This window comes from Elaeis guineensis, chromosome 1 (genome assembly GCF_000442705.2).
Source record: "Elaeis guineensis isolate ETL-2024a chromosome 1, EG11, whole genome shotgun sequence".
NCBI lineage: Eukaryota > Viridiplantae > Streptophyta > Magnoliopsida > Arecales > Arecaceae > Elaeis > Elaeis guineensis.
The window spans coordinates 86,035,523-86,048,110 of record NC_025993.2 but is presented as its reverse complement, the minus strand read 5'-3'; the positions used below and the strand labels follow the sequence as shown (position 1 = coordinate 86,048,110).

Below are 12,588 nucleotides of genomic sequence, written 5' to 3'. Positions count from 1 at the left end.
CATATATTGTCCAAAGCTGCTTGGAAATTTTCAGTACTCAACTGCTCTCTTTGATATTCATCTTGCCTCATTTTGGTGCTCGTCTTTCTGTATTCTTTCGGCATCAATGCCATTTCAGGTGTATGGACAGCTGCTTCATATCCATACTACAAAGAACCCTGCTTTACTTTGCTACAAAGAACCCTTCTCAAGCTCGAGCACTCTTTGCACTTTCAACATGCCATGGATTTTAGATTGGACGTATCTCTCCTTGTCCCCTCTGGGTAGCATGTTTCTTCCATGCTCGTCCTTCCTTTCCATCTATCATTCCCAGCCTTTCAAGGAGAAACCCCTAGTGCCAATATGGACATCTCTGTACTACCTGAAGATAACCTGGGGATGAGAAAAAAATACATGTATCAATAAATTCAAGTGAGCCAACTCATAGCCATGGCCATAGCTTGGTAATTTCAGTCTCCACCAAGCATCTAGTCCTGGACTTTGGTTCCAGCACCCTAGGCAACTCGCTGCGACTAGTGTGGCCATCTTTCACAACATAAACACCTGCACGGTGAATGCAAATGCAACCAATAGCCATCTTAAAACAGCAACTAGCAGTCCCATCACGGTGAATGCAAATGCAACCAATAGCCATCTTAAAACTTGGAACCATTTCTGATTGTGAGAACAGAATGGTCATTGTTTCTCAATTCAAAACATGGAGCCTATAGTTCATTTTGATTAATGCAGTTCAAGTTCCAGCTCCAACACTGCTTCCAGTTCCAGTTAGTGCTAAACACAATAAATCCTGAACGAATCTGGTAATTCATTGGGCCGAGAAGAACCGACAGGAACTATCAACAAATCCTACTCTCTTTCAAAAGAAAAATCTTGTTAGTTTGTAATCTTATTTTCCAATTAATACTATATACGAAATGATATTTGGCAAAACTATTGCAGATATTTCAATCTGGCTGCTTTGTATTCTGAACTAGAAGTGCTGACCTAGATAATGGGGGTTATTAACAAGTCCATTTGAATTTTATAAAACCAACCTCTATTTTTAAATAAATATTGTTCAAGTACTAGCATACATAGATAACAGGAAAAGGATGCCTTCATCGTTTTGCAAAAACAACTAAGACCAACATAGACATAGAAACAACAATCTTGAAACCAGAGCTATCCCAGAACTTCTGCTTGTCATTGCAACCAGCCCCAATCTGCTGCTTCATTGCCAATTGATCTCTTAGTTCTTTTATGGCCTTGTCTCTTTTTTCTCCCATCTGTCACGTAATAGAAAACACCGAGAGGAATGAGAAAGAATCTGAATGTTTGATAAATATGACTTTAGCAAGGCCAGAGTCTTATGCATACAACTATTTTTCGTAGTTTAAAAATGATGTGCTTAAGAAACCAAATTTAAACAAGAGTTGGTCGTAAGAAAAGGAGACCTCATATTTCCAAACAATCACCGCAACTGAAATAACCTTTTTTTTAAGCAATGCCAATGGCAAATTGAATTCTCATTTGCGGTGATGCACCACTAAGGAGAGATTGCAATTGTTCATAATGCTAATATCCAAACTTTCAAGTAAATCTCATCTTCCAAACCCTATAACTACTTGAAGTCACTGGCTAAACATGCTAGCAATACAAGTTTGTAACTTGACCTTCTTACTTTATGCCATTCTTGGTGTCCATTATTGAGATGGAGAGGAACTGATTTGACTCATAAGAAGCTGATTGTTGAATGAAATTGGTAAAGGACTTTCTACCAAAGAAAAACTAAAATAGAATATTTATTCAATCTATTCATGCATTTCTGAAACAAATTATCATAAGAGTATTATAAGGAAAAAAAATCAAATTCCATAGAAGCACACTTTTTATTCATTAGCTAAAATCCACTAGATTAACAAAACTGGACAAAGGAACATCAAGTAAATTAAAGAAACATAAGGAAATTATTCTAAAACAGCCATATGATTTATGGTGTGCATGGATACTTGGCAGAATACTTGACAAGTTGACAGCATATTTCCATCAAAAGTTAATAGGTTAACAATGCATCCTTTCCCCCCACTAAACATAAAGTTGTTCCATATATTGCATGAGACTCCTCTATAGGTAGATGGTAGATTATTTTAAAAAAAATGCTGCATGTTATTGTCCAAAAAAACAAAAAAAAAATCATCGAAAAAAATCTATAACTAATATTACTTGAAATATTAATATTAAAAGGAATGAATGCAATCAAGCAATTATACAATATTTTTTTTCTTTTTAAAACTGAGGAATATAATACTTTACACAAATTTGTCAAGCGAACATTTCCATTGACATCCAGGACACAAAGTACATGGAATAGGTACATAATCTCCATGCTTGAATATTGCATGTCATAAAGAAAATACAAATTTAGCAAGCAGTTTAGAGAAGTCAAGTGTATTTGCTGGTTGGACATCAATTCAATTAGATAAAGCAATATACAAAACATTGGGAGGAACCAAAAGATGTAATGATTTAAAAGATCAGAATATGAATTACCCTTTGAAGTTTTCGTGTTTGGCTCCGTGCTTCTTGAAGACAGAATTCAAGCTTCAATACTCTCTTCTTCAATTCCTGATCAGCCCTTCGATGCTTTTCTAACTGTTTTACAAACAAACCAGCAAAAGACATATAAGAAATGTTGCCTTGCTGAAAAAAGAGCAACATATTGTAGTAGCCCAAAAATTAGGAATTACCTGAGATTCTAATTCTTTGGTTTTATGTTTCCAGTGTGCAGACAATATCCTTATTTCATCTCTTAATCTGGTAATCTCTGCATCTTTAGCATCCAGGTGCTTGCTGATATTCTCAAAATTCTTCGGGGACACTTCAGCCAAAATCTTCTGAAGCTCGCAATCTTTTTTAGCTCCAGCTATTGCAACTGCATTCATGATCTCTTTCTCTATTCTCAAAACTTCATCTTTCAGTTGCCTTTGCGAAAACTCCCTTGCTTGGAGATCCTTTTGCAGATTATCTAACTGCTCTCCTAGCTTATTGACTCGGATCTCATGCTCTTTTAGTGAAGTATTTTTCTCGTCTAGTTCTCTCAATAAGGTCAAGCACTGGGCTTGTGCTGATTGAGCTGACAAAGCACTAGCCTCTGCAGTGGCTTGAGTAACTGAAAGCTGGGATCTCAAATCATCCAACTCCTTAAGATACTGCTTATAAGCAATGACAAGGGAGGTCTTTTTAGAAAATTAATCGACAACTTAAACAACACGAGCTAATGGAGAAGTAATTTAACCGAAAGTTTTCACATGAGCAAGACGGGAAACGAAAGTGTACAAGATTGCAACATAGGAATGATGTCTCACAGTAATGCCAAGAAACAGATCATTAAGAACCAAAAGGATGCCCAAAAAAAAACTGCAAAAACATGCGTAAGCTATCTAGATTTATAGCAACCTGCAGGATAACAAAGAATTTATTGACTCTCAACTTATTCTTCTCAGAATTGCATCTAAGAAACATCAAGACCACATATAACTTCCCATGAACAGCAACCTGCTTGGTACAAAATATCACAATTTGAATGGCAAGATGATGATATGAAATGCTGATAAAATTTTTAAAAGCCAAACTATGTTATAAAGAAATGGCAGTATACATAAATTGGTAAACAACAAGAAAACAAATCAAAAAAACTGTTTATACCAAGAATGCTGAGATTTTCAAATAACAAATAGTTTGCCTCTTCTAAATCCCCATGGCAAGCACAGCATTTGATAGTTCCCTGAATCAAAATATAGCATTGCATAAACAAAATATGGAATACAGGAGTTGAATAAAGCTCTAATGCTGGATGAGTGGCATATATGTTTCAATTAGACACTGAATGTACTCAAAGAAATACTTCATATGTTTTAACAGGATATTACGCTACAGAAATTTTTTTTCCTCAAAAATATGCATGAAATATACAGAATTTTTTTCCCACTTAGTATAGACATATACTGGGCTAATTGAAACCACTTTAACATGCAATATAAGAAAAGATTCTGAAAAACTAGATGAATTTACTTTTTCCCTCTCATGTCTCATGTGTTTGTTCTCATAAGAACCAACTCCCAAATTATATTACTCAGGATACTTAAAGTCCAGATCCCTAGATAAAGCAAGAAGAAATTTCACAGCCCTATTGGATAAAACAAGAAAAATTTGCACAATCTTATTCAGTCCATTCTAGAAAGCGACCATTCAAAATTTCAATACAAAAGGACTAAAACGAATCTAACAGATTCTAACCTGCTCTGAAGTTGATGTCGATGCTCTCAATTGCTCGTTCCTCACTTCCAAACATTTCTGCAGCCTACCAATCTCCTCCTCCATGTTCGTCACCTTCAACTCTGCTACCTGTGGAAAGCCCAATACACTTCATTCCCACTACCACAAACCAGAATCATATAATCAACCTCTTTGGAGATGCTGAAAAAAACTTGGAACCAACCTGTCTTGTTCGGCTTTCTCGGGCAAATGACTCTTCCCGCAAAGCCAACCTACTTCGCACATCCTTAAGCTCCGCTGCCAATGAAACAATGTTCCTCTGAAAGCTCAGCTTCTTCTCTGTAAGATCCTTCAACAGCGGATCTAATTCTGAAGATGACGATGATGATGTTGATGTCTTCTCTCCGGTCAACATCACCAATCCGAAAGAGCTCTAAACTAGCGTGCAAAAAGTTACCTTTGCCACAATTTCTCAACCTTTCCTAGAATACACAAGAACTGCTCTAACCAAAAAAAGAAAAAACGAAATCGCTGGATGCTCCTGCTCCTTTACCTAATTTTCATCTGGCTACAAAACCCTAACCCTCCTAACAACCGATCTTCGTCCGATCAAAACCCTCTTTCTTTTTCTCTCACGCACAAACCAGCACCGTTTGCATTAACTTCGGAGGTCCAAAAGAAACCGTTGTTTCTCACTGTTCAAAAGTATAAAATTGGATATTAATTGAGAATCAAACATATTTAAAAGGAAAGAACTAATTTTGCTTCGTCTTTTTCTGAATAACGCCAGAAGAAAAACGAAGAAACGAATAGAAATTCAAGAAAAATATCATTTTCCAGCTAGAAAATTAAGATAAAAACTAAAATCCAAGCACAGCCACATATTTAAACCAAACATAGAAGAGTGAGAACGGACACCTCTCTTTCATAAAGAGATCACGAGAAGAGCGTTTCTTACCAAACTCTCACATCCATCAAAAACCACAAAGAACTGGAAATCACGAGGCCCAACTCTGACCACCAGCCATCTACGTCTCAAAAACCTCCGCTTTCTCACCAAAAATCCAAACTTTCCACTCCCTCTGGATCAAATAAACAGCCAAAATACAATCTTTCCACTGAGGCGAAACCGATCCGCTCTACTCTTACCTCCAAATCACTGCCAGAGGTGGATTTCTCCCAAAAGACAGAGGCAAATCAGTAAAATCCTTCAAAAGAACCCATTTTTAACCTCATTTGTCTATCCTTCGATCATGTCTTCGCGTCCCTTTCAACGTCTTCCTGGTTTGAACTCCACACGCCACCGTTCCGGGCGAGATGGGGCTCCTTCGGCTCCAGAAGCTTCACAGAACACGAACCGAAACAGAAACACCTGAAAGATTGGAGCTTTGGATTCAAAAAGCGAGCCTCTCGTGGAGATTTTGCTCTGAATCCTCTTCGATCTAGTTTATTTAGTACTGGATATGCGAGCGGAGACGGAGGGGAATAGTTACTGCTATTTATGGCGACGTGGTTCGGAGTACTCCGAGTCTCAGGCTCGGGGCGGTGCTCGATTTATTTGACTCACAGCGCGGCAAACCCAAATTTCGACTTCGCTGTGCACGTGGCGGCGTGTCGGCCGTTGATTTGCTCCATGGTGTGATTTTCTTTTTTTTTTTTTCCCGAAAGAAGTGGACAGGAATCCCCTGGTGGATTCCGTTATTTGTAACGACTGTGAGTCTGTGGGTGTTATATCGTCTTGGAGACTTGGACCTGAGAAATGGACAGCATACAAAGGAAGAGACAACGCTGTGATTATCCTACTGGACTAGGATTAGATTATGACTAGATCCAAATGGACAGAAATATCCCGATAAATCCATGATATCCAAACATCATGGATTTGGAGGTGGATTTTATTCCTCGACATAAAAGATGTCAGCTAGTCCAATGAGATTTGGATAGAAAGTTACATAACTGATGGATAAGTCACCGGTACATGTAAATATTTCCAATTCGAATTACAGTGATTATGCTGCTTACAGTTTTTTCACTCATCGGACCGGAAAACAACTGAAATTTTAAAAAATATACAACTCAACCACATAATTTATTACCAAAAAAATCAAAAACCACATAATTTATAAAAATCTTCTAACAAAAGAAATTTTATATATTGAGGGAGGTATTTACATTCGAAAAGAAAAAAAGAAAAATTTGTCGTTGACTTCATCAAATTCTTTTTGTCATGTTGTTATAGTTGGTTTAAATTGACATAAAACAATTATCATTTAAATTGAATGATTAGTTAGCATTGATTTTTCGAACCAAGACTTTAATAAGTATCAAACATGTAGATTCTGGTATATTCTCTTTCCCAATTGATACAGGAAAAAATCTCACAGAACGTGAAAAATAATAAACATCCATGCACAACTAGCTTATCAATTATCAGGTGTATGTATTCATTTTGAAACTTTCAAAGATATACTACATTCAAAATTACGATTAAAAGTAACCTTACCACCGAAAACATGTCAGCATCTCATCGTTAAGTCATAATCCTCCCACACATTAATTTATAATATCATATAGTCGATGAATGATCGAGCTCCTTTAAGTCCAGGAGGATTATATTTTTTTATTCATTAGTGCTGAGAGCTTTAATTTGATGTTTGGTTTTAAAATATAAAAATTTTCCTATTCTTCCTTCCAGGAATGGGTTAGATGCGGCTTACGCAATAGCCTAAATTAACTATCCATCTTAATTTACTACCAACTTGGTACTTGATAACATGTATCTACTTAAAAGGAAGAAAAGATAATAATTTGTATTCAAATATGCAAGCAGTTGAAGATTTGTCGGCCTATGTGTGAAATTCATCAAGGCAAGCGTAAAGATGTTTTTATTAGGATGATATTTAAACTTTTTTCTAACCTTCTAACTCTCATTTTAGTATCTTTTTAGGATCCGATCTTTTGTGAGTAAATATAATAAGAACATTGATTAATTTTTTCATTGATCAATTTATTTATATTTTTATATTTTTTTAAATACATAAATTATATTCTCATGAATATTATTTATTTATCCATGAAATGAAGAAAGAGTCTTATCGATGTAAGAGAGAGACAAATCATTTTTTTATCAATCGAGAAAATAATCTTTTTATTTCATTGCTAATACATCCCTAATCCCATAATAATAATATACTAATATATAATATTTTTTATATATAATATAATATACTACTATTATCGACAATCATATTTTATTATTTTAATATAATATATTTTTTACATTTTATTATTCAATATAATATAATTATCATATTATTTAATAAAAATATTAATTATATAATATAATATAATATTATTATTTAATAAATAAATATTATCAAATAATATAATATATTATATTATATTATATTATTATATATAATAAAGAGTATTATAGAAAATATGGATAGATCTCAGCAACTTATTCAGAAAATTAGTAATGTAAAAAAATATAGATAACAGATTCTTGAGTCATTATCCAATGCATAAAAAAGCATCGATAAATTATTTTTCTGTCTAAATGTTGCCTACGAAATATTTATCTAAAAATATATATATAAATTTTTGAATAAATTTTTTATCTTCAAAAGAACAAGTTCTTGAGGTAATAATTTCTTCTTTCAATTTTTTTTTTTTTTTTTTTGTATTTATATTGTTCAAGAAACTACTAATTCTCATATAATATTATTTTGAGTCAAAGGTATTGAAGTAGAAAAGGTTTTGTGTCTATACTATTTAAAAATAATATGGGCGTCTGTATGAATGGGCTCAACCATGCGATAGAAACCAGTAGCTGGCTCCTGATATATAAAATTTAAAATAATCATTTTGTAAAAGAAAAATTAATAATAATTTCTGATGAGGAGGAAGGAAGATAAGATTCTGCACCAGTACATATCAGCTTTTGGTTCTGTTCCTAACTGGTGAAGGTGAGTTGGGGTCATGACTATTTCTCCTTTCCTGAATATTAAACATGGGTGACTCATCATAGATTAGCATACATGTTGGCTTGATTCTGTGATTATTTTTGTTGAGTAATTAGCATTCATATTTTCACTTACCAAACAACAGCCTTCTCGAATGTATTGTGTATAGGTTTTTTTTTTTTTTTTAGATAAAACAAAAAGAGGTTGGGAGGGGGTGTCCCGACGTGGCTACATCTTTTGGGCATGACCATAAAGTCTCCAATTCAACTGAAGAATGTTCGATTCGAAAAATAAACTTAAAAAAAAAAATTTTTTCTTCATCATATGGACGAACTCAACGAATGAGTAAGTCACTCGAACACTATCGACAACCAATGGAGCAGAAATCGTTTATAATATTCGTGCTCAAGCTATCATAATCAATTTTTTTTTGATCATTCATGTCATGTCATTTAATCAAACCTCCAACATCCATCGTGACTCGAATTCAGATCATTTGCATGGGAGCCCAGGCATGTATTGTATATGGTTGAAAAATTTTATAGGAATTGTATCTAGCAATTAAAATGGATGACCGACTTCATCATGCATACATTTGTATATTATTCTAAGATCGAGACTTGCACCTTCTGATATCGTGACCCCAGTTAGCATTATACAGAGACACCCTGGTGGGTCTCCCTAATTCATAAATTGCTTGCCTCTTGTGTATTCATAAATCTTCCTTTTTGCCATTCGAGAAAGCCGCAGTTATATAAAAACAAGTAAAGAAATACAAATAAATAACAAATAGTAATAATTGGTAATGATTATTAATACAAGCTGCTCAAAATAGACATTACACATCGCAAAACATTGATGCGGTACCCCTATTCCCATCTCAGTTTCATCTTAAAAAACGGTGAAGTATGAAATATAGTTTTATTCTTATCAAAAATAAAATAAAATATAATTTTATTTTGTTCGCTACGCAGAATTAAAAAAAAAAAAATAAACATCTCCCTTCATTTCTTATTTGAAAAAAAAAAAAGTTTTTCTTGAGCCCCTACCTGATGGACACCCAGCGGTGCCGCTGTCCGGGACTTGGAGAATCGTGCAGAGTGTCCAAACGATGTCCCTTCCGGAACACCGCAGGCAGCAAACGCATTCATGCCACCTATGATAACATTTTCTCAAATCGTACGTGTCAATGCTAGATTTCCTGTTTTCATGAACCGTAGAACTGGTGGCTCAGCCAAATCTTGATGAGTTTGATGATACCGCGTGGCAGAGAATACGCTGGAAGAAAACTGGGGCCCACTTTCGGAGTTTAGGGGAAAAGCCGATGGAGACAACAAGCGGGGACGAAAGCGAGCGGAGGAGGAGCCTTGTGGGTCGTGTCCATCGGAAACCCAAAGCCAGACAAACTCGTCCCACGTAAAGAGATCACGACGAGCCACGAAGCGCATTTTTTTATGGATTCCATTTGGAGGCCGTTTTATTTTACCCAAACACCCTTGGCCTCATCCATTTAAGAAAAGGCGAGATCTCTTTGCAATTCCTTTTATTTCTTATTTTATTTTTTAAAAACAAACTTATAGAAGTTAAGATAAAAAATTTATCCGACACTATTATTTTTTATTTTATATTTTTTTATAAATAAAATAAAAAAAATTAATTTTAATTTTTTTTAAAAAATAAAAAACACATGATACCACCATCAGCATTGTCCCTGCCATCAGCCCTATTATCTTTTATTGCTATTGTTATCATCAAAACTGCCACTTCATTACCGCTGCTATCATCATTGTCATTCCATTATTACTGCTGTTATCGTCACGGTCGCTATTGTCACCATCTCCACAACATTAAACTCCTCCTTTCTCTTGGTAAGGAGCAGTGCCATCTGTGTTAAGGTCCGGTGATAAGACATAAGTATCGTAACTTTGTTAGTAAGGAGCTCAGAATAGTTGTTACAGCCAAGACGTAGAACGCTAAAAATAGTGCTTGGCATGGAAGGGCATTTTAGGTAAAAAATGGAGGGTTGGAGCATATATCGTTAAGGAAATCGAGGGGACTATTAGGGGCGGTGGAGGCAGTTGGCTCGGAGAATGTGAATTTTGTGATGTCTTAGGGTGGAGGATTCTGACTTCTGACCTTATTAAGGGTTATCAATCTTATAAATGGTTGTTTGACTCATGGATGGTCACCATGTAAGCATCTAGCTAGACTTGGGCTGGTGACACCAAGGCTGGACAATTTCTTTTGGGAGCAAGACTAGTGAATATGGATGCCTAATGTTCCACTAAACCAACCAAAATATGGGGCTTAAAAAGAAATTATTCTTATTATTATATATGTTTAATTCAATTTAAGCATGCAAGTTATTCTTGTTCCATTAATCCAAAGCCTATAACATTAACATTCTTCTTATTCTTTGTCTTGAAATGAAGATTTTAGAGGCTGGAAATCATCTGTTTTTTTGGTTTTTTTTTTTTTTTTTTTGTTAATTTTTTGTGGTAATGGTTGTAATATATCATGTGCCTTGAGCGTGGCTTCTTTTACACATTACTTGTATTAGCGAGAGCCTAAACACCGGAGTAGGGTTGTCAATGGGCTACACGTGCGCAAGAACTCGAGAGCCAAATCTAAATTGAGTTCCAACTCCAAGGTTTCATATCAAGAGTCAAGCCCAAGTTCCTTCGAAGCTCAGTATTGCGTGCCTATCCAAAATGACTTCGGCTGCACGCACGCAACCAAACGCAACCTAAGCATGGGTAGACCGAGACTTGGCCTCGTGAGCAATGATCCATTGAACTACAATTTGCAACCTTTGCATGATGCTGGAAGCTCAGCCATCGGACTTATTGGTAAATTAATGCAATAATCATATGTTAATTGTTTTTCACATCAGCAAAAGATCACCAACTTTGAGTATTATAACAGGTCACGTATATATGCATCTTTGTTTTTGGTTGGTTAGTTTCAAAGCATGCAAGCTGTGGCTCTGGTCACATTTCCATTCATTCAGCATGGTCTAACATTAAGGATCTACAATATACCACCTTGTCTCGACATCCACCAATTCAGGATCGCGGTCTGATCCTGAGCTGATCCAATTACAAGTTGGATGGTTTGAGGACAAACATCAATTTCTGTATGACCTATGAATTGGCACAAGTTCATCTCCACATTCTGAGATCTTTTTTCCTCATAATTTTTATTAGTAGGATATGGTTGCAATAACTTTTTTTTGTTATTTACCAAAAAAAAAATTTCTTTTGTTGTGCTATGCTGCTTGTTTATCATGTATTTATATATAGCTATTTTAAATATTTGAAATATATCGATTTGTACTTGGTTGGGGGTCGGGCTCACCAAATATTAGCTAAAGTGAGACCTGCATTCGGACATTGAAGCTTTCAGTTTCTAGCCAGCGACGTCCGTATTAGATCATTTCGACATAGGATGCATGGTCCACTGGAAGGTTCCTATGAGGGCATGTTTGTGGTGGTAATCTTCCTCGTACAGTTTCAGCGATGCAGCTAATTTAAATTGTTCTCTAATTTTACAAGCAATCACTTTCTATTTAGTACTAGATATTTAATTATTTTAAATTTTACATATATAATAATTATAAATTCATGTATTGTGCTTTTTGGGCGTAGCATACATGATCTAATGTGTTAGATGTATATACTAGAAGTCAATATGACTGACACATTATAATAAATATAGAACATAATTTTATACTTAATACATTAATATGATTAATAAAAGGACAAATTCATTTTCATTCAAGTCTGATGTGTCTTTGAATCATCCATGGAATTAACCTTCGATACATATTCTCAAAGTGTTGAGAATTAGAGACATGCATTTAATAATTCCTAAATGCTTCTGGTCATAGGATTATCATGAGGACGGTGATCAATCCGGATAGACTGACACACAGATCGTTTCTTTCGGGATAGATGGGTCTCTAGTCTACAGTATAGAGACACTGGACGACGAGTGCGGATAGCTGTTAGAGAACAACTAGTATTAAACGTGACCATACGAAAGATCACTTAGATTTCTACTCGATCGTCAGTGATCATCTCGATGCTATAGTTGTGTGACTGATCCTTTGATCTAAAATGGTACTGCTACTTGCAGTGAGGTTGCTAGAGTTTGATTGACACATAAACATAGATCTCAATGAGCCATTGTAGTGGATATTGGTGACAGTTGGTCCACTGTAGGAGTAGGGTGTGCATCAAGATGGGATCTATCAACCTTGGTAGAATGGAGTGGTCCTATGAGATTTGAGAAGTTAAGTCCGAGAATTTGTGGCCACAGTAGTGTGATTGATGAAAAATAATTTTCACAGAAATCACAACTGGACTTG

The 12,588-nt window shown here is 35.2% G+C and overlaps 1 protein-coding gene across 3 annotated transcripts; it reads right to left on the bottom strand.

Moving 5' to 3' along the window:
- Positions 1–1,013: 1,013 nt before the first annotated feature.
- Positions 1,014–5,751, bottom strand: LOC105061505 (nuclear envelope-associated protein 2). Of its 3 annotated transcripts, none has more exons than XM_010945567.4 (6): positions 5,173–5,751; positions 4,478–4,949; positions 4,276–4,383; positions 2,727–3,188; positions 2,530–2,631; positions 1,014–1,265 (listed from the first exon to the last, which is right to left on the bottom strand). In XM_010945567.4, exons 2-6 carry the CDS (start codon positions 4,667–4,669, stop codon positions 1,098–1,100), a joined length of 1,032 nt encoding a protein of 343 aa, XP_010943869.1. In that variant the 5' UTR covers positions 4,670–4,949; positions 5,173–5,751; the 3' UTR covers positions 1,014–1,097. The 3 variants fall into 3 exon arrangements, with proteins under 3 accessions (XP_010943869.1, XP_073111609.1, XP_019701667.1); XM_073255508.1 differs by having other exon boundaries at positions 5,213–5,751; XM_019846108.3 differs by lacking the exon at positions 5,173–5,751 and adding an exon at positions 3,685–3,763 and having other exon boundaries at positions 4,478–4,508.
- Positions 5,752–12,588: the final 6,837 nt, after the last annotated feature.